The sequence below is a fragment of the Hippocampus comes genome, unplaced genomic scaffold (assembly GCF_001891065.2).
Source record: "Hippocampus comes isolate QL1 unplaced genomic scaffold, H_comes_QL1_v1.1 scaffold14, whole genome shotgun sequence".
NCBI lineage: Eukaryota > Metazoa > Chordata > Actinopteri > Syngnathiformes > Syngnathidae > Hippocampus > Hippocampus comes.
Genome location: NW_017805839.1, coordinates 2,148,548 through 2,172,001, shown reverse-complemented (window position 1 = coordinate 2,172,001; position 23,454 = coordinate 2,148,548). Strand labels below are relative to the sequence as shown.

General features: G+C 40.1%; 1 protein-coding gene across 1 annotated transcript in view; it reads left to right on the top strand.

The window, feature by feature from the left end:
* The first annotated feature begins 8,000 nt into the window (after nt 1-8,000).
* The window catches only part of LOC109526657 (copine-9), a 66,928-nt gene continuing 51,474 nt past the window's right edge, over nt 8,001-23,454 (top strand). The window contains exons 1-2 of the mRNA XM_019888080.1: nt 8,001-8,237; nt 10,503-10,543. Of these exons, the coding sequence (XP_019743639.1) occupies nt 8,161-8,237; nt 10,503-10,543 (118 nt within the window). The 5' untranslated portion in view covers nt 8,001-8,160. The remainder of the gene's footprint in view (nt 8,238-10,502; nt 10,544-23,454) is intronic.

Below are 23,454 nucleotides of genomic sequence, written 5' to 3'. Positions count from 1 at the left end.
ACATGCAAGTGAGGGTACCATGAAGTACAAATAAAAAGATAATTTAAGAGGGTGTGACAAAATCTTTGACCGTTAGTGTACAGCAACAAAAACAATGACAGCGACATCAGTTTGGAGGAATCATTTGGCAGTTCCAGAATAGCACGCACTGGATGAATACAAGAACACCTACCGACGGACTACATAGTTCTGTGTGTGTGTGTGTGTGTGTGTGTGTGTGTGTGTGTGTGTGTGTGTTTATTACGATGGCAGGTGAGTTGGAGATACAATTCACACACACCTCTACATCTATGGCTATTTTAATTTAATGGGATTAACATGCTAAACACTTCTCACCGTGTCATCCCAGTCAAGATGGAATAGTGGCAATTTAAATCAAGACTTGTATACCTTAAATGCCCCAGCATGCAACGTTATGTAAAATACCATGCCGTTTCTCATGACTAACTGATATACTGCAGCAATTAAAATATTGCCTTTTTCTGTGTGTGTTTCTGACACGGGAGAAACGAGGAATGGGCCGAATCCTCGTGCAACTCCATATTGTCGCCACTAGAGTGCAGCATTTAATTAAAACTGGCTATAGGATGCTAAAAGGATGAATCTTGTAAATTTCATTTTCATGGCGCATCCATTCTGCTCATACCACTTGAATAAATTATTTTCACTCATTATAAGGAAGGTGACATTCAAATAGCAGGGGCTGATAAGTTTTGATTGAATGGGATGCCTCAGTGACCTGCAATGAAAGAATTCGGTGATAATTTGCAAAATTAATGTGATTGAGCAAACCGTGCAATCGCAACTATGTTTTCAAATTATGGAAGGTTTTTATGAGCAGTTTAGCCATACTGTATGTCAATTTTTTTTTTGACACAACCGTTATTTTAAATCAAGCAGAAAAGTGGATGATCTCACAGAGGATTGAGGGTGTTCTCTTTCATGGAAATGAGACCACGGTCACTCCACTGCCTTGTACTCTGGGGCCACTGCAAATATGCCTGTCATTTCCATGACAACCAGGGGCAGGACAAGGGGTTGTGATGAGGTGAGGGCTAATATGTCACAGCATGAAGAAAAAAGCCAGCACCCACTCGAAAATTGTTTTTACTTATTTCACTCAATTGAGGCAGCAATTCAACACCAAGTGGTCAAAATGACACCCTAAGAGTATCCTTTACCATCGAATAAACGCTTGAATATTGACACCGATCTGTGCATGTGCTGCATGCAGCTTACAGCAGCAAACTCAGATACATACCTTCTGTACCCTCAATGACAACATGATAAGAAGCTAATGCTGATAACGCTGATATCTAAGGCTTATTTCTGTTTACAATGAGACTCTGCTTACCCTTTAACTTTGACACGATAATGCTTCTGCGGAGTCTGGCGGGCGGCTCTTCACTCAACCGAGCTGACAAGTCACAGACAGAAACTTTTTATATGGGGGCGATGGATTTCAAATTAGCTGCACAGCTACATCACACTACCACAATATTCAGAAAGGCTCTAGAACAAACATATTTTCATTAATAGGCAGCTAGCAGCTCATTTGCTTGGTTGTGTAATGATATGTTTGATGTGTGATCTGGGACTCCATTACACTGTACATGGAAGTGTATTATTTACCTACAATACTAATCCTGTACAGTATATTCATCATTCTATGAATTGCATTCATTAGTAATTTCATAATGTTTTCATATTAGACATTTTTCCAGCCTCAAGGTTGACAATTTATACAGACAAGTAACAGTCCTGTCTTCCAGCCTCAAACCGTCAAGGCCACATGGTTCTAAGAAGGACTGTTTCGTCCCACATAAACGTCAACACAATTCGTTGAAAAGTCAATGTTCCATCTGTCCCTTTTAACTTAAGTGACAAGAGTGTGATGAAAACTGTATCCGCTAAGTGTTAAAGTTGGTCTTCACTCCTTTGAGTGCACTGTAAAAAAATAAAGGCAATCAAACAGTTTGCTAAAAAACATAACAAGGAGAAAGCAAGCTGGTGATTGACTAGCAAGCTGACATTGCTTCGGGCTAACATTAGCGATTCACCACACTCTCTGGACAATGTCTTTATGTTGCGTTCTTACTTAAAGGAAGGATTCTTGAATTTTACATGAGACTTGGTGGGTGGTAATTAATTCCTTTAGCTTGGAAACATGCATAAGAGTTGAAAAATACACCTTGATATTGATCTAATTCACTTTTATGGCAACATGCGTCCAACAAGACGCAATTTATGTAATTTCCTGCTGGACTGTAGGCACACATTGGACAATGAGGAGGACACAAAGAAAAACAATGGCGTAACGCGTGGCAAAAATTTGCAAGGGGTGCGGCAGGAAATGGTAAACATGGTGCACAATGGCATGATATTTCACAATTTTTACAAAAACTATTTTTACGTAAATTGTGTCGTCTCTCCATGTGCACAACTGCACATGAACAGGCAGGCATGCAAACTTGTGTAGTGAACATACACGGGACAAGGAATGATTTACATTTGGAGAGGAGACATGCCATGCAAGTAACATTAAAAACAAATGCTGTGCCGGGGGAATTTTAACGGGAAAGAAATGGCAAATAAGTTTAACTGCCCGAGGGAGGATCTGCTTTCTTTCAACTCTTTGAATTTCCTGAAGGGTGCAAGCGCCATTGTGGGCGTTATGTCCACAATGCAAGCGTAGTCTGCACTCGATAATTAAGCCGCTGAGACACCGGACCAGAACAGCACTCTGACCTTCATGCGTATAACGTCGGAGGGCATATTAATTACAGTGTAAGAAAAACCCAAAACATGTATGATACCAAAACTGTGACTCCGCTAAATGACAAAAGACGACTTACAAAGAGAATACAAAAATGTGGCGAGAGTAGTATGTGGCGTGAATAAGAGAACCTTTAGAAAATTCAACACTTGGTGACAGAGTCGTGAGGAATAATCTGACAACCGGTTGTCAGCATGGCAGTTCTTTTCTCCCTGGTTGATTAGGATGTGTAACAGGTGCGCCGCTCGAGGGAACCGTCCATCACCCCGGCTGGAGACGGAAACAAAACAGAACAGAGTCATGACAAGCGGTATCCCTTGAAATTCTCTGTAATGCTGTACACTTGTCATCTGTTTGTGGCTGACAAGCAACTTTTGGCATGCATCAATGCCACACCACCCCAACCTCTTTGAATTAATCTTTAACGTTGGATGTGCAACGCTATAGTGAAGTGAGAACGTCACAGTTCGAACATCATCGGTTCGACCTCCAAATTATTGTTGGACTTTTATTTTCCCCTGAAAAGTTTAATCCAAGGTTTGGGGCCTTCATCTGTCAAGATTCGATTGCATTTCAGTCTCTATGAATCAAATGGGATCATGATTTCAAAGGCTGCAGGCAGCTCTTCGTGGGATCAAACTGTGTTCAATGTATAATAGGAGGGAGAAGCTTAAACACCCACCTGGCTTTAGTATCTGGTGTCTTCCCTGCACAGTTGAATGGAAATCAAACAGGATTTCTACTCCTTGGATAACTATCTGTCAGTCCACAAGCACACTCTGCACACGGAGCTTTGCTGTCCACTTCATCATCCGATTTCATAGATAACCATAAATTTAGAGGGTAAAACTACTAGAGTTGTATCATTTCCTCAGATACATATGACCTTGGTCTGTCATTCTGTATTTTTTCTTTCCTCAATTTCGGCACAACAGCTTGAAAAAAAGGCTGAAGAAATATCCTCTATTAGTCACTAGGACGGCCTATACGCAGTGCACCCAAATCACAGCGATGTCTATTCACACTCATAATGATTCAGAAATGTGCACACTCCATCAGCCTGAGTATTCATGAATTTAGGGCCTATTGTTATTTTTGCTTCAATGCTTAAAATTTAAAAGACGACTCACACATGAGGTGACTAATAAGACAAGTTGTCATTTCTGTCATGAGCTAAATGATCACACTTGCATGAGCAGTTTGATTAAGTGCTCCACTGAAAAGACGGTTCACTCAGTGATGCAATCACTCCCGAATAAGTGAATCAAATATTCAAGTAAAAGTTTTGGACGTGTTCAAAAAAGAGCAGGCAATCATTTTGATGTGATTCCTGCTTCTTGCCACATTAAACTTTTGGGGGTTCCTCAGGGAATACTTGCTCTTGCTCCCCATAGACTCCTGCTATGTGTGCCATATACAATTCTAGTATGCACATGACATTATAGGCATAACTGCACATCCATACAACAGATTGTAGTTTTTTTTCTTTAAAAAAACAACAACAGAACATATCATTTATATATGAATGATGCATTGGATTGGATGCTGTGCAATGCTTGTACAACCACTTTAAGGATTCACAGGGTATTTCATGATATGGTGTTTTCAATGTGAGGAGTCATTTGTTTTTGGATATTCCTTTCATTTTTCATTCACTCTGTAAGAAGTGTTTTGTAAGGAATTGGCTCTCTTGTGTGGAGCTGATGATGATTATTGTTCACTGTGTCTTAGTGTAATTGAGCCTAAACAGTGTACTACTTGGCCACAACCAGCAGAGGCGGTGTTGATTCAATGTCAATTACTAAATACTGAAGTACAAACCGGCATGGGCTGTGGGAAGTTGACCCATGCAGTGCTCCTATATCACACGACTCTTCTGGGCAGTGTTATTCCACAAAAGAATTGAAATGGGACTTCCGAACATCCGCCATAAAGATATTATCTCTCTCCTGTGGTTGAGAGGAAAGAAATTTCATCTGTGCGGTATGTTGCGCATAGAGCACATTTGACAATAAAGTTGACTTGAACTTGAACTTGACAAAAGAAATTCCTCGAGTAGATACTTTTCACTGTACAATACTCAGTCTCAACTCAACTGTATTTATAAAGCACTTTAAAATAACCATTGCTGTAAACAAAGTGCTGAACATGGCGCAAAATTAAATCACACAGCAACAAACGATAAAACAATTAGAGGCACCAAAACAGTGACTCATGTTGAGTCAAAAGCCAAAGAATAAAAATGAATTTTAAGATGAGTTTTAAAGATGGTCAGTGAGGGGGCTTGCCGAATGATCAGAGGAAGGTCATTCCAAACAGAAGGACTGGCATTGGAAAAGGTTTGATCCTATCTGAGCCTTAGGTTAGTCCTGAATACCACTAATAGCGTCTGGTCCGTAGACCGGGCAGGTGCATGGGGTGAGTCCATTTAAAGATTTGAAAAAAAATAATTGAATCTTTAAAAGAACTCTAAAATCTACACAGGGAGCCAGAGTAGGATGTGCTCCCTGTTATGAGTACTGCTTAAGACGCGAGCAGCAGCATTTTGGACCAACTGGAGGCGCTTGATGGAGGATTGGCTGTCTCCAAAATAAAGTTCCTTACAGTCATCCAAATGAGATGTGACAAAGGAATGAATTACTATTCGGAAAGGAGAGGCTTTACTTTGGCCAGCTGCCAAAGATGAAAGAAGCTGGATTTAACAACAGCAGCAATGTAATATCATTGTCCAGTTCAACAATAACATTTTTTTGAAATCCTGCCATCTATTTATGATTTATTACTGTGACTGAAATCGCAGGGGAAGCATTGGAGCATTCCTTATTGCTAAACTGTTCAGTTTCTACTAAAATTAAATCGTCTTATTATTCTATTAGAGTCTGTTTACGGGGATATTCTGTTATTTAAGTGATTTTTGGGGACCTATTTGTCTGATTATAAAAAGAAAATATTCCATTTTTAATGCTCATAAGGAATTACAGAACATCATGTAGCAGTTAACTGTATATGGTACAGTATATTGAAATTCACTTGAGAGGCTCCAACAATTAAACAAAAAGCAAAAAGACTCTTCTTTTCTATGCTGACAGAGATGAACCCATGTGATTCTGGGCATATTAAACATTTATTTGTCCTAATGCTGAGTTTGTTTGAGGTACGGTGTATGCTTCCAAAGTGCACCTCTTTCAGGGTGATTACACAAAAGCTGCAAGCTAGAGTGGTGAAACACAGGCCATGGAAGAAGAGCTCATTAAATTTGGAAGCAGAAATGTTTAACATTTTAAAATATCACAGTAATGCAGTTGGAGCGCCTTCTCTCTGTAGACTGTACTTCATCTTCTTTAATAAAAAGGTAGTACTTCTATTTTTCAATACCTAAAGACCATATATGTTTGCATATTGGATAAAAAAAAACATTGTATTCCTCGTTGATTGTTATCTTTAATTTCTCATTTGGCAAAATGGGTTGTCACTTGTATAGCACTTTTCTACCTCAGTTACTCAAAGCGCTTCACATTGTCACCTTGTTAACCGACTGATGATACATGTAGCATCAGGAGCAATTGGAGGTTCCGTATCCTGCTCAAGAACACTACAATGTAGTTGCTATGACGAGGGACTGAACCACCAACATCTGGGTTTAGGAAACGACCTGGCTACCCCAACATGTTGCCCCCAACAGTGGTGAAATTATCGGAGAGGAACATAATTTTTATTACACAAGACAAGGACAATGTGTGGCTCTTTATTACAACAAGAAAGATTTCCTTTGAGGAAAAACACTTTGTGTATTTTTCAGGTTCAACATAAATGGTGCAAAATGATTTGCTCCAGGTTTTATTTATCGTACCATTGAAGTTGTTCCTCAATGAGAGGTTGACACAATATCATTCGTTACAAATGTTGATACCCTTTTTGGATCACCCAAAATGACTGAATTTAACTGCTTGGTAGAAATGGGGACCGGGGTTGCGGAGGTCTGACAAGCGAGATGAATCATCACAGATCCGTTATTTTGGAAAATTATGCTAATAGGTGACAAAAAATGGCACAGAACTCTTCACTTATTTCGGTACACAATTGACTTTGTGGAAATTTTATGGGATGCCCCAAAAAATAGTTTTGGAACCATAATATTATCTAAAGTTTGTGCAAATGTATTTCTTGACAACATTAAAAAAACATAGAAAATAATGTCACTCTAGTATAATATTTATAGAATATATAGTCAAATTCAAGTTGACGATTCTCATTTATATACAGCAGGGGCCAGATCTGGGCCGCCACATCATTTTATGTGGCCGGCGAAAGCAATTCAAATATGGCAACTTCCATGATGCTTGCTAAAATATGGACCAAAATGTCAAATTCTCACATGTAATAAATAAGAGAGACATTGTAAGCATTTTCTTGTTACCAAACACCTCATTACAGTAACTTAATGGATGGATGGCTTGAGGAGCCGACGATGAAAAAGAAAGGAGTGTCAGCGCAGAGCGCCGATGCGTATGTGGAACTGGGAGTCATGGCTTGGAATTGAAGCGGATTTACATGGGACAGGAGAGGAGAGCCAATCTCTCTTTTTCGTTAATGGATGCTACAGCTTCTTGTTGCTTTCAAGCTTAGCTTGTAGCAGACGTGTGCACTTTTCAGCATGACGGCTTTGATCCACTGGTGAAAAGCACAATTTGATTCGCTCCTCTTTCATCTGTTAACTGCTTCAGACAACAAAGTGGTTAAGATTGCACTATTGTCTGTGTCTAATGTGTTGTCTTGTATTATTTTGTCATTTTATGATAACTTTTCTTTTGATGGCGGCGCGGGCACCCGCAGCGGCTCCTCTTGTTGTATGTTGTCTTGAGAAGGAAGAAATTTCATCTGTGCTGTATGTTGCACATACAGCACATTTGATAATAAAGTTGGACTTGACTTAACTTCAACAATAGTTATATAAACCGTTATTCTTGACTTCTTTATATGATTTCAGTCATAATGGCCCTCCAAGGGAAATGGTGACTAAAATGTGGCCCGAAAAAATGGGTTTGACACCCCCAAGAGACACAAAAGGGGTCACTGCGAATAAATAAACTTGTACTGTAAACTTTAAATCGGCCACCCCCACCCCCTTATCTCTCTCTCTCTCTCTCTCTCTCTCTCTCTCTCTCTCTCTCTCTCTCTCTCTCTCTCTCGCTCTCTCTCTCTTTCGCTCGCTCTCTCCCTCGCAGCCACCCTCGCACACCTTTCTTTCTCGGTTCCTCCACTCGCTCTCCGAAGAAGACGAAGAATGCTCTTCACAATGGACTTACGGCCGAGTTGAGATGGTCCCATTTATGTCTTTCTACTCGGATGCTGTTTAGCGTCGCGTCTCCTCCGGTGTTCGCATCATGGCAACCATCGGGGAATTCGACCCACTCCACACGAGAGTCCCCGCAACTAAAATAGAAGTTACCGTCTCGTGCCGGTAAGGTCAAACTCGTTCGCATCCACGAGCCCATGTTGTTAGCCTTAAAACTCGGTCTGTAACAGTAAGATTTTTCACTAACTACTAAAGTTTACACTTTGCTGTCTATCTATCTATCTATCTATCTATCTATCTATCTATCTATCTATCTATCTATCTATCTATCTATCGTTAATTGCTTTCAATATTATCAGTCTCCTATGGCGCTCATTGAAATTTAGTGTTGCGATAACAACACTAGGACTGACAAGCCTCTAGCAGACCCCTGAGTGTGTATAATTATATTTATTCCCCCACACCTCCCAAATCAGTGACCTTTTGATTTCCCTGCTCTCAGGGAAATGGTTGATCTGAGCAGCAGGTGCCTGCATAGGCGCTATTAAAGACATTTTATAGCTAACGTCTATATTGCTCCTGTATGTAAGTGCAGCCATGTCTCTGAAGATGAACATTGATATTCACAGTCATTCCTGATGCACTGACAGATTCTTTCCACACTTTTGTGGATGTTAAGATGCATTTTGGCACCAAAAGGAGGCACATTGCCAGAAAACATCTTATCATGGGTACATAATTCTCAGAAAAAAAAAAAAAAACAACCATAACATCATAATTCTATGAAGCTCTTGTTTGGTGTCATCGTGGCTCATCTGATTTACTGGCGGGTCACCTTATTGACCGACTAAATTGAGCTGTAAAACCCAGCCTTGTTGTGTCCGTCAGTCAAGCCGTGTACTAAATGTCTCTTCCGTCCACTCCTGAATAATCAATAATGAATGGCTGGTTCTCCTGTGTAGTCCCTCCTCTGATCAACCCTGCATGAGATAGTGACACATCTCAGTGGATGCAGTCTTTGAATTTTGGTTCAGTCCCCGAAAAAAAACACAAACATTTGCCACAGTCAAATTACATATAGCTTCAAATATGTCTTAAATATAGCCTCGAAGTGAACAGAATTTCGATGTGCGGTGTAACATGTAAGGATAAGCAAAATCCATTCCGGTAAATTAACTGACCTCCGATTTCACAAATATTTCAAAAAAATAAAATTCTCAAAGGAAATAGTTAAAAGAGAAATTATTTGCTCCAGGGTAAAACTTGCCCAGCCATCAATTTTGTTTACAGTGCTTGTCCTCATTCGGGTCACCGGTGAGCTGGTGGACATAGACCTCGGACTGGTTGCCAGCCAAATTCTGTAATGTTGTTTTTCCTACATATTATATAACAGTAACTTAAATCACTCTGACATGAACAAAAAAGTGCTCGGGCGTAAAATCTTGCACATCCTGATTTTCGTGCTGATGTAAGCCTCCTTTTGCCAGAATTTGGCGGATCACTCTTTGCCATGGGGTGTGTTGTTCTGTATTGGGGCCGTTTCCTTTGACATGAACCCAGAACACCGGACAATTTGGTAGCTAAAAGTAATCTAAACTTTACTCCTGCCTGAACCACATGTCACTATTGGCGCATATAGTCTAATGCAATTTTGGTGAATTTGATTGTGGCGCAGGCAAGCAGGTTGTGCACTTCTATTTCATTCATAACTAGGACAATAGCAGGCATCAACTTCCTACTCCCCAGCCACTTCATACAGCTCTACTGGATGGATACCAACGTTTTTCGAGGTCACCCGGAAGAAATAGTCTCTCCTGCATGTCCTGAGTCATGCTCCCCCCGGTGGAATGTGCCCGGGAACATTTCACTACGGAGGCGTCCAGGAGGCATCTTGATCAGATATCCCGAGCCACCTTATCTGGATCCTCTCAATGTGGAGGAGCAGAGGCTCTACTCTAAGCCCTTCCTGAATGACCGAGCTTCTCACTTTATCTCTAAAGGAGAGCCCGGAAACGATGTGGAGGAAACACATCTTGGCCGCTTTTATCTGGGATATTGTTCTTTCAAACACGACCCGCATTTCGTGTCCTATAGGTGAGGGTAGGAATGTAGCTTGCCCGCTGATGGTTTATTTTTCCAATAGTCCATCAATGAGACTTTGTCAAATGGCAATTTCTGAGTCCCAAAAAGTTGAGCCTGCTGACAGTGTGCCGTTCTGATGACATTGTAGCATGTAGCCAACTTTGATCGGACTTCCTACAAAATAAGTTGGGTTCTCGCTTTGAAAAAAATGAAACTTGTCTGACATCTAGATGTAAGATGAGGTCTAATTTATTTCATACAGATTATAGATTTCGAGCAATTGTCAGGCATGAAAAAGAATCTAATCATGGAAGAGATTGATTTTCACCACATTTTTTTTTCCCACAGGAGTCTTCTGGATGTGGACACATTCTCCAAGTCTGATCCTGGTATGTATGACTTATTTCACATCTGACAAAAATAAGACAGGAACATTGCTCACATCCAAGGCAAAAACGGCAGTGAACATTCTCAAACTAGTAAAGAAGCCAAAAAGGTCAGCGCTAATGGCGGTTCACCACATTGCCAATGCAGGGGACAGCAAAATCTTACAGCAAAATTATACAGTCAGTGTTGAAGGAAGGTCAAGATAGTGGCAGCGTGGAGCCAAACGAAAGTGAAGAAAAAAGAAAAAAAAAAACACAAGGGCATATGAATGTCATTCTTGGATAATATTGCGAAGAGTAAAAAGCCAAGGTGTGAAAGTGCATGTTCCCCAGATACCCCGATCAAGAATTCTAGCCCCTCTTTCGCTAATTAAGACACAAGGGAGCATGAGAAATTTTTGGTAATTCGGCTGCAGTATGGATGTTATGCAGTAAGCCCGTCATAACGTGACAAATGTTTTAATGCACCTTTTGGGCAGTTTTATCTCAGAAATATTTACTTGTGACAGAGATATGTTGCAGAGACTGCGCTTAGCATGCAAACCGATGGCTAAATGTTCTTGTCAAAGTAAACCTGCAGCTGACACACTGTAGTACTCCGAAGGGCTCATTTGTGTGTGGATGTCTATAGTCCACACAAGAGCATCAGATGCCCAAAAATTGGAAGATACCGATAATTATTGCCTCTGCATCACTGCGACATGACTCAATCAGGCCATTCATTGTGAGAAAGTAGCACACATGAAGCCTGAAATAGAGCATTAAATATTCACAGGAAAAAAAAAAAAACTTTCAGACGAGATGTGCATAAATTCTGGATTGCAATTTCATGTCTTCTCTGAAAGCACTTTAAGATCAAGTTTACTAAATAAAACTTAGGTCGGTGTAGACATCCGCTGTGTCCACGTGTGAAAGTATAAATATTCAGTGCACCAAAGGTCATCTTGTTAAGACCTGTGGGCAATCATTCTGCCTGACCTCATTAGCCCAGGATACAATTTGCAAGAGGAAAAAAAGCAATGGCGAGCGGATAGATATGTTTAAAACATGGTTCCGTCATTCTTAAGGCATGATGTTTAGCAAAGTTGGTCCAAGTAAAGCGTACAACAGAGCACGTGAGCGCTGACGGTAAAGCACTAAAAGCCATGTCAGAGGGTGTCTGATGGCCCACCGGTATTGAAGTTGACGAAAGTGGGTTATCTGTGGTTGCCATGGCAACGATGCAATTTACTGTTCTCCATACAACAAGAAGAGGTGGCATCCAAGGTTACATAATTCAAAGTTTGTACAGTGGGACATATTTTTGCACAATTGTCTTCATCAAAGGATTCCACCATTCATTGTAGCCCAGTGGAGTATTTTAATTTTGTACAGTCACGTTGGGGAAAAAAAAAAAGAGTTTGGGCCAGCGTATTATAGGTTCGAATGGAAACATCTTTCTCGCAGTTTCTGGGTGCGATGCTCAGGAAACTCCACACAAGAGGGCGAGCTCCACGAGTGTGAGTGTAGATTTTCTCGCGGTTCTCTCTAGTAGGGGAATTGAAAACTCTAAATTGTCTTTCGGTGAGAATGTGACTGAATTCTTATGATGTGCCCGGTGATTGACAGGCGATCGGTTCAGGGTGTCTCGCCCAAAGTAAGCCAGTTGGGGTTGGCTCCAGCTCATCTGTTACCGTCATGACGACAGACTGTTCAGAAAATGCATGGATGGATTTGTAAGGGGGAAAATATATTTTTTAAAAAGTAATAATTACATCCAAGAGTTACTTACAGTACCTCGGTGAAGTACCTTTTGCTACAATGACTGCATTCAGTCTTTTTGGGTGAATTGATCAGTGTGATCTTCTTGATCTTCTTGCTAACTTGATTATTTGCCAACACTTTCTTGTAAACGTGCTCCATGTGTCAGATTTCAAGGGCATTCACCGTGCGCAGCCGTCTTCGGGTCACGGGGCTCTGGCTCGCTCACCTCATCCAGTCTTTTTCTGGTGAAGCCATTCTTTTGTTTATTTTGATGTCGTCTGCACTCACTCTCACGCTAAAAGGTGAAACTCGTCCTCATCTTTTTTTGAAGTGAAGGTTTTGGGCCAAAGCTGCCTTTGCTGTAGCCACTGTACATCTGTTTTCTCATAGTTTACTGGTTTTCCCTTTTTGTTGCTAGGATATCATTATTTGGAAGGTTTGGGGGTTATGATAAAGGATTAGGGGGAAGAAATGTACTGTACTGAGAATGACACCGACTGATGTCGCGCATGCTCTCTGGTTTGTTTATCTTTTACCCAGACGCCGCAAATATTTTAGGAGTGCCAGGGGAATTGTAATTTTGAAAGTGCAGCAGAGTGTCCACACTCACCAAAACATGAGATATTTCTCAGGGTCAGCAATCTAGCCTTGAAGTCATTGTGAAAGTCCCGAAGCCATTGTTGTGTTCATGCTTCGATTTTACAATTTTACCCGCACCCATTTTGTGTTTGCCTGGTTTATTCCGACAGTTAAATAATGAGAAGACCAGCCTTTAGAAGACATACATGTTTGTTTTAGTTCACATCGTAGGATCGCAGATGTCAAGCTATTCTAAAAAGCAAATTCTAAAATCAAAATAAGCCCAGCATTGTGTTATTTTAAATATGATTAAATAAATAAAAAAATATGATGAGAGACAATATGAAGGATCAGAGTGATTTCTAAAGCACAGTTTTGTTTCATCGACGTATCCAATATAAGTCAATAAAAATGGTCTCTGAACATAATCAAAGCGACAAGGCCATTGAGGGAGCCCAGAATAGTATTTTAGTCGGAAAACAAAGTGGGTGAATTTGTTCTCTCTAAAAAAGTACAAAAGAGCCTTTCTAAGAAAATAAAATGGGAGTGCTGAATCTGGTTGTTTTAACTGCAACATTACCAGATTTGGATGATAACACATGAAAGCTTTGGCTCTGTGGCTAAAATACAGGTAGAACTATGTTCAACCGCAATGTTATATTCCCTGTCAGGACAGACCATTTCTGAAGGTAATTCGACGGGCTATGAGATCAAATCTGGCCGGTTATCCGTGCTTGGGAGAATGTTGAAGATTTGATTTTCATTCATGAATGACTCAATGCCTGCATCCCCTGGAAGATAGATCGTAAGTAAGAAAGAACAGCCAGGAGTCCTGACTTCACTTGACCTTTTTGGGTGAAGGATGGTGGAGGTGTCGGGTGGGGTTGCTTAACCCTTTTGGGGACAGCGGTGACTACAGTGGACAGTTTATCATGTTATCAGGTTACAGGGTGCATGAAAGGGAGCAAGTCTACCGAACCAAAAAAAAGAAAAAAGCACTCTGGAATATACGAGACGTTATGTCTTCAATCCCACAAGTGATCCTGTTGACGAGATAACTGGGAAGCTCAAGACGTTGGGAGTGAATTCTGGTGCCCCATACTGAACTTATCTTAATGCTAAAAGCTTTCCAGTCATTCCCTTTTCTTGTAGAAAATCACACATGACATACCCAACAAGAAACATTCGAGGAAAAAATATGTGAGCATTGTTGGGGGAGAGAGAGATGGCCTTTCTCTTCCTCCACCTGTTCGTTAATTTCGGATGGTGAGGATGTTGGCTATACAAATACAGGCTCAATGGTTTCTTCGAAGGTTTTATTTGCAGAATATTTCGGGCACCCGTGGTTTACAGACAATGGCTGCGGTGGTCACAAGTGCGAAGGTACAAGGGAGTCACAACATATTTATATCATCAGAAGGGCGGGACCGAAAGTTATGGTGTGGCATCGGAACTTTCGTTGCTTCTGAACCGATTCTTAGCTTTCATCAACTGGCACATCCCGGTGCTCTGTGCGTCTCCACAAGGTCTCCAGTAAGGAGTGTACCAATATTAACTGATGATTGCTTCAAGGACGCGAAGTTTTGCTGCGGGCATGGGAAAGTTATACAGCATGACTAAATATGGGCAGAAGACACAGTTCAGTATGAACCCTATTCCATTTTTAACCCGTTCATGCACCAATAATGATAAGCAATAACCTGATAACATGATAAGCTGTCCAGTGGAGTGACCTCTGTCCCTGAAAGGGTTAAAACATACGGACTCGTTGACTCCCCTCGTTTTACCTACACCATAATCGCTCCTTTCCTTTTGAAAAAGAGAGCTTTTCACAGCGGATGATCATCCGCAATCAAAGCTCTGGCTTGTCTGAAAAATTGCTTCTAAATCACAAAACGTTCACTCGTTTCATGGAAATGCAATAACAGTGGGGCCCCATCGTGGGAGGCCGTATTGAATAATCATGGCTGCAGTCTGTCAGATGTGCACCAACGATGATAGGCTACAAATGCAGATAAGCTGTGTCAAAAGTCGCATCTAATAAAGCACCAGCAAGTCTGGTGTATCATAACGCTACGTGATATCACCTTCGAATGGCACTTTTTTGTTGATGCAAGTACCAGCCAGTGTCAACACAAGCAAGCTACCTTTTCCTGTCATGAATTAAAACACATCCAGTTGGACATGACTTGCACTAATGACAGAAGGCGTCATCTCCATGTGAGTTTTTCCATCAGCAGATCCCGACTGGGCGACATCTTCCACATAATTCCATTGCTCTTTTTTTCTTCCCGCAGTCAACCACTCTATTTACATTGATAGGCACCCGCTGCAATCGGGCTCATCTGGTGGTTATTTGGCAGGAATTATGCATAAGAGTAAATGCCATGGCACTAATAGGAACGCAATTTAGGTGACAGGATAGATGTAATTAACAGAGTGGGCGCCATACAGGGGAGAGGAAATTGACGTGATGTAAATGGTTTAATTAAATCACGCACTCATAATCGAGGATTCAAGTCATCCCGGTAGTCCGCTGATTGTGTAAAATGCTAAATATAGGGTTACAGTTTTCTGGCCATTCATACCATTCAGAACTAATCAGTGTCAATTAGTAAATGGGCCAGTGAGATGCTAAATCTGAAAGTAGCGTTTCATTATCTGACTCATCACCCCTGACAAAATTAAAATCCAGAGTGACAAAAATACATTTTGAACACTATAACAACTTTATTTTTTTTAATGTATACATTTAACGTGCACAATATACATGCCACTTAGAGTAAAGGGACATTTTAAATTTGCACAGTTCAGTGGAATTATAGGGAGTGCATACTATGATCAGCATAATAAATGTATAATTATTTTTAGTTTTATTCATAAACAACAAAAGAGCCTAATGATGGGTGACCGTCAGATTTTCGTGATTTCCTCATTTAACCCAGCATTGTGTTTTGCAACATCCATATCCAGCAGGGGTGTCAAACTATTTATTTTTTTTTGTCACGGCCCACTTTGGAATGACGTCTTCCCTCGTAGGGCCGTTGTGAAACCACCAAAATGTTTAATCGTCTCATTGCGTTATTATTTGTACACAACAAAGTAATGGATTACTTATTTTGAAATCAGTAAGCTATCGTAGTTTGCAAAATTATTGTTCAAGTGAGTGGAAAGAGGGTAACCAAATTAGCAAAATCTCAATGTTATTTATTACACATGACAATGTGACATTTCATAAGAGTTTAGCAAGGATCATGATTTGCTTTCTCGGGCCATATAAAATGATGTAAGTTAGTTTAGGTTAGTGTATAAATAACAAAATACAGTAAACATATACATGTAGTACTGTATAAATTGCTCTCTGTGACTCGCTGTTGTTTTGCTGACTTTTGCTGCATCTCGCGGACCTTTTGCAGCATTTTCGCAATTGTTTTTTTTTTTTTTTTGATGAATACTTTTGAAAAATCCGCGGTGCACTGAAACCGCGAAAAGTGAACCGCGAAGTAGCGAGGGATGACTGTATACTGTATGTCCCCACCACAGTCGCTTTTCAAAAATATATAGTAATGGAAAAAAACTAAAAAAAAATAGCTAGAGGAGTTTAGAATAATTAAATATAGTGGGATACTAATTTGGAATCTTACGTAATTTGCTTTGGTGTGCACACTTGCTTAACAGGTCTTTTTTTGCAATAACCTTTCTAAGCAGATGTGCTTTTTAAAAAAATATTAATAATTCTGTATTGCTTGCCATGGAAAGATATCCCCTGGCACTGTGAATTTCAATGTTAATTTGCAAGACCTTATAAAAAAGTGAAAACTATTTTCTCATTTTTTTCTGTCACTCATCTCAAGTACTTTGGAAAGGTACATTGCATTTCCAAGAATTCGCTGATCCAGACCTCAACTCAATGGCAAGACCTTTTGCTTGTATAATTGGTCATCCGTCTCCATACCAGTGTAAGATGCAGAATGCAACACCGAAAAATGTGAACTAAACACGGAATTCCCAAGATGTTTCAGGCGTTACAGCGAATGACGTGACACTTACTAAACAGTGGGAAGAGATAACAACATACTCGACTGTACCTCAGGACACCTCTGTACAGTACCTTGGGAGGGGGGCTGGCACACACACGCATGCACACGCAGGTATGCACTCACACATGCACAGAAGAAAGAACATCAGAGCGAGGATTCAAAGGCTTCCGCACTTTGATGGCACTCCATATGAGATGAGACTTTATGATACCTACAATCCAGCCACAGAAAGCAACTCTCATTTCGATGCTGGATTGAATCACCATTTCGTCTCTCCCAAGGCAGTCAGTTGCAAGCATCGAGAGGCAGATGGACTCGCGAGAATACATGCTACAATTTCACGAAGCCATCTTGCCAAGCTTCAAGTCGGCATACTATTGTGGCGAGCACAGAATAGTGTGGGCCAGATGGTTTAGATGTCATGAAAGTGACAGTGAAGAGCAGCAGTTTTATCAGAAATGGAAAACAGGACTTATAACTCATAACTCTTTCCCCCGTCGCCTTTAACATGAGGCACTTGCTGCTCACCAAGCTAGCAATAGGGTAGACCCTTTTTTTTTTTATTTGCTTACTGAAATGATTGCAGCACATGCAGGTGAATGCTGATTGATGCTGTCACCAAGCCAAAATACAGTATTACCCATCCATGCATTTTCTGCGAGGTTAAGTTAGGTAGATACTTTGCTACTAAAGGAGTCTAGAGAGAAGCATGCAAAAGACCTTAAAGTTACCGTATTTTCTGCACTATAAGGCCCTTCGGAATATAAGGTGCACCTTCAATGAATGGCCTATTTTAAAACTATTTACATATGTAGGGCTCACTGCTAAAATTGAAGCTACAATAGTGGCTGCGGTTGGGCTATGCATCCACGAAGAATAAATGAAAGACAAAAAGTTATGAAGACGAATGATTCAACAAAAAAGTAGTTGTCTGTTTGAGTGCGTGTTGGCAAATGCAAATGCCAATTCGTGCCAGGCAGAACCCTTTTAAGTTGCAATTGGTTCCTGCTAATAATCACCACTAGATGGCATAGGAGCACTAACAAGGAAACAACTCAATGGGGAATATCAAGAGAGTTACAGTCTCTTCATGTTAGGTGTGTCGGATTATAGGGCGCACTGTTGGCTTTTGAGAAAATTGAATGCTTTTAGGTGCGCCTTATAGTGCGCAAAATACAGTATTTGAATGGATGTGGAAGCGCTGAGTCCATCCACCATCGAAAAAGTTGTAAGGTTGAAATTCAGAGATTGGATAGTCTCCTCCAAAGTCTTTCCCTCCGAAATTGTGAACTTTGCTCGGGTTATCTATTCTTGTCTTTATCAATTCTTTCAGCTCTAAACAGACTCAACACCTCCTATTGGTTGTTGCCACGTCGCGGATTCCAAATGCTTCAAGGCCTAACTGACTTCACCACATAATGAGAACTGTGCAGAATTGGATGCAAATCGTAGACAGGACTGAGTTGAGTCAAAGTTTTTCCTGGCCAAATGTATTCTTGATTGAGTACAATTCCCTGATCACAATTCACAGTTTTCTTTTCAGAATAAGAGAATGCTTGAATCTGCGTACGCTGATAAATGGACACTCGCTATCCTTTTTTTAAAAGTCATTTTGAGCGACGTTGTTTTGAGGAAGAAACTGGCAAGATTGCAAAGAAAATCTGTGAGGTACCTCTCTCCTTATCTAATTTGTTGCTGCCTTAGACTTTGTCCTTGGGGATGCTGTACTGTTGTTGTCCGGATGCCTGCTCTTCGTGTAAATTAAATTAGAGTTTGTGCTACTCCGCCACCAAATTACTTGATGCCTGCATTCGTTTGCCCACACATGGAGGAGTAACTGTGTGATCAATTTTTGTTCCTCCATTTGCAGTCAAGATCAAGGAAACTTGCCAGTGGAGAGTGATGTTTTTTTTTTTTTTTGGGTGGGGGTGGGGGGTGTCTTTAGACAGTAAGACATACATCACTAAATGGAAGCGCAGGATGCTGGAGGAAGCAATCTCCTCTTCGATTTCAGGGCTGATACGTTTTTATAAATTCGCCCTTCTTGTTGTCCAACCTACCCAAGACATTTTTCTTGGCTATTTCTGTTCTTGTGTCCGATGAAACTATCATCCATCTGTAGTCTTATCCGAATAGACATTATCGTTAGTTTCCTTTGAAATGTACATTGCAAGCAAAATAAAATTGCTTTGTTGTGCTCCCTTGGCAGAAACTGACCTAGAAACGTGTCTGTGTGCAAAACACAGGTCAAAACTAAAAGTTGGATCATATTCAAGTTTTGCCTGTTTGTAACAGTGCGTGCTTGAAATTTAATCATGGGCCAAAAATGTTATCTTCGATTTTGTGGGAGTCAGTCGATGGCTCATACGTATGTTGAAAAGACTTTTATTTTAAACACTTCTGGGCTGTACTTGTTTCAATCAACAACATGTATGGGACTACAAATTCATCTCTAATTCATTTTATTCTATTCTATTCATAGACAGCGCCCACAGTCTGTAGTATTGCCATTATGTGGCATACATTTTCATTGTCTACGGCCATCTGAGCGAAATTACTGGATAAAGTTTTTAAATTACATATCGTGATGGAGGAGGCAATTTCCCTGACATTCCTATGACAATTTATTCAAGTTCAAAGGCATTTTGCTTTGTTTTTACTCTGATGTTTGCAGCCAGGTCGGCACTGCAAATAGCAATGTGTTTCATATAGGTTAAATTAAATGAATTTCGGTAAGTCAGTCATAGATCTGGGGTTTTTTTTTTTTTGGTGGAGATCTGTGACGATTATTGTTGATTTTGAAAGAGTTCTGGGCTCTTACATAAATATCAAACGCTCCTCATATCATGCATTATTAAATTTCTGACTATACGTTCAGATCAATTATGCAGGCGTGCTGTATTTGTAAGGCTTATGCCACTGGGACCGACTTGAGGCTACTTGGTTCTTTGCTGCCTTTTGTCGAGAAGAAATGACAATCGTTCAGCAAACGAATTCAAAACAAAGTTATCATGTTAGGATTAGTCAAATTTACCAATATGCATCGTGCATAATTTGTTAATATTCATTTTGGCAATGTTCCACAACAGGTTTAGTTTCGCTTTCACTATTCTGTATACATTAGTCTTCTGGTATTTTCATGAATGTCTTTAGGAATTTTTACCGGTCGACACAATTGGCCCGCAGCTGTTAAACGTAATGAAGCTGAAAAAAATATGCTAATTACATGCAGAATAAGAAAAAAATGGTTGGTTACTGTTTTCACTAGATTCATTAAAATGACATGTATCTGCTGCTGCTGCAAAAACAAAAAAGAATATGTCATCTGCTCATTTATTTATCTTCATTCGACTGCCTCAAGAGACAGCTGACTCTTTGTAGTATGTTACTATGTTTTAGTCTCCATTGTACATGTTGAATAAATAAAACAGCTGAATAACATGAATAAGAAGAGCCAATGCGAGTCGTATCCAAATCCATTTCAGATCATTTTTGCAAGGACATATGAAGCAATTTTTTATTCATAAAGGTTCGTTGCAATTTATACTGTCAGTCAGAGTTTTAAAGAAGACGCCTGCTTTTTTTTTTTTTTTTTTTAATGAGAGTTCATGTTGGTAGGAAGTCACCCGCGTTGACTTGCATGACACGTTTATATTCTGTCCCATCTTGATGAGGTTTTAACATATTCCAGGCATGCTTGACCTCAACTACTCTGTCGCTTGTCCTTGAAGAGTCGCACAGGGCTTTGTGTTTCCCCAAGCTTGTGAAGTCTTCCCTCTGACTCGCAGGAGCTCGATCAGGAAATTGTGAGTTCAAAGCAAATCAAACATCTGTTATTTTCTTCAGAGACAATGCTATGTGAGATATTCTTTTGAAACCTGATGAAATACTGGTACACTCAATTAAAGAGTGCTCAGCATGACTGCAAATAAGCTTTTTATCCGTTGATTAGTGAAACTGGACACATTTTTAGACGTTTAATCATGGTTAGACTCACCTGAGACTGTTTTTGTTTCAACATTTGCAATTTTTTTTTTTTTTTAGGCATGCTCTCATTTTTTTCAACAGAATCGAGCAACCATTTTTTTTGACAAATTAAATCTTTGTATGGGCAAATGGACAGAACTGATTTGCAATTAATGGCCCATGTTTGTGGGAATATTTTGATACTTAGTATGCTATTGAAATCTAACTCAACGTTTTGTAAAATAAAGAAATACATCAATGAAATAAAATCTGTTAAGCGTGTATTGTATTCATTTATGTTAAGGACTGAGTGTTCTGTTCTTTGCTTTAGCTAGCTCTTCTTTCTGAATCACATCAAATGGGTTTGACACGCGGAGTCCCACAAGGGTCAGCTCTTGTGCCCCTTTGGGTCAAATTCTGCCAAACTTTAATGTTGACTGTCATAGCTTTGCAGGTGAAAAACAGTTACAGTGTCCCCCAATGACTACGGTTCAATGGAGGCGTGTCACAGTAAAGAAGAAAATAATAACTGGATCCATCCATTATCTGAACTGGTTATCTTCATGAGGGTTGCCGACTCTCCTGGCTTGGCTTCTGCATAACCGGTGAAAATCCGCGCAGCCAATGAAGAGTTGCGACCCAGTGAATTGTGAGGATCCCTGCAAGTCTTGGATTTCTGAGATTCGCCTGAAATATGTGAAAAGATCCATTTGAAATACATTTCACATGTTAAATGTGAAATTGACTTGCGTCTGGATCCGGAAATTATATACTGATTGTCCCCAGTGATATGCGCAGCTCATCTAACAGTCTACTTTGAAGGAGCATGTGTGTTTGCATTCTGTATTTAAAATAAACAATAAAAGAAATCGGAGGACCGGACTCATGACTGAATGTATATTTGGAGCTGTTCCATTATTTGGAAAGGCAGTGAGACGGCCATTGTTTAAGCATTTCCTAGCAACGTGATTCGCCACTCATGCGGGCGCGTCATTTCAATGAATTTCACAATTGGTAGATATTCAGAAAAAAAATAAATAACATGCTTCAAAATCTAACTCCCCATTGCCACCATAAGATAAATGAAAACTCCAAGCTGCCAGCACGAGTCAGCCGGTGCTCTGTCACACGGCCATCAACAGGGGAGTGCGGAAGCAGTTAATTGAATCAAAATGTTTAAGATGTGTCACCTTCAAGACAACATCCTAGCACCGTTAGAGGAAAGTTGCTTAAGTCTCTGGGAAAATACGCGCACCGCTATTTGGCAGGGAACGGTCAAGGTGGTTCCACCTAGAGTGCCTACATTTCATAAAGGTGCAAAGGTGACACACTTAAGTTAATGACAGAATCTCTGGAGCCCAAAAAGGCCGCAGAAGCGCGCTTTTTTTTTGACTAAAGTGTAAATGGCTGCGTACTGTCCTCGTTAAGATGTATGAGCTCGACAGTGAGATGAACTCTGGAGACATGATGCAAAATAGTTGTTTGTTGCTTTTCAAATGACATTTGGCAGAGTGCTTGCGCGTATGGATCTGTTTGCCTTTTAATCTTTTAATATATCAGCCCACAACACTTCCTGCTTTACATTGCTTGTGACCAAATAAATGCATGGTTTTCAATAAAAGAGTCAAAAACAAATGAAGAAATGAACCACTACTCGGATGAAAGGCAGAACAGACTGTGGACTTATTCAAAAGAGCTTCAGGTTTTTTGTCGTAAATGTTATATACCAAAGGCGGGTTTATTTACCGTATTTCCCGCACTATAAGTTGCACCTAAAAGCATTAAATCTGATGAGCCTTATTTATGGTGTCACAGTCTCTTGATATTCCGCATTAAGTTGTTTCCCTGTTAGTGTTCCATTGCCATCTAGTGGTGATTATTAGCAGAAATCAAACGTAACCTTAAAGGGTTCTGCCCGACACTAATTCACAACAAATACCAAAAGCATAGTTAACTACTGACTAAAGATTTGGAAGGATATTTAGCCCCTTGTGGATTTAATCCCAGGAGATTGTGTGCCTTTTTGTTGAATCAATTGTCTTTATAACTTTTTTCTTTCATTTATTGTTTTGTTATGCTATTTGTATATAGATGTTTCATGTCCGTGTTTGTGACCAGCTCTCATAGCTTTATTACAGTTGCAGCGGTTGTAAAGGTACATAAAGCTGTATTGTATTGTATTCCCTTTTGCGTAGTGCGCTCTATATATGAAAACTGTTTTAAAATGGGCCATTCATTCAAGGTGTGCCTTATAATCCGGGTGCGCCTTATACTGCAGAAAATACGGTATTTTTTTTTTCTTCATAACAAACCACCTTGACTGCACATTGCTGCTTATCAACTGATATTGTCCTGCCACTGCAAGGAGCTCAATGTGAATTGATTGCGGCTGGATATAGTGAAGTGTGCTGCCACCATCTGCTGGTAGGGGTCTGAAGCGCACTAGTAGCTCCAACTTTGTTCGTATCTGAAGACAAACCAAAAATGGTTAAGTGACAGCTCGTGTCTAAAAAATCGCAAGTTAAGACATTTGTATCTAAAGGCAAGATCGTCATCGATTTCACGGTCAAATTGTGACTGCATAAA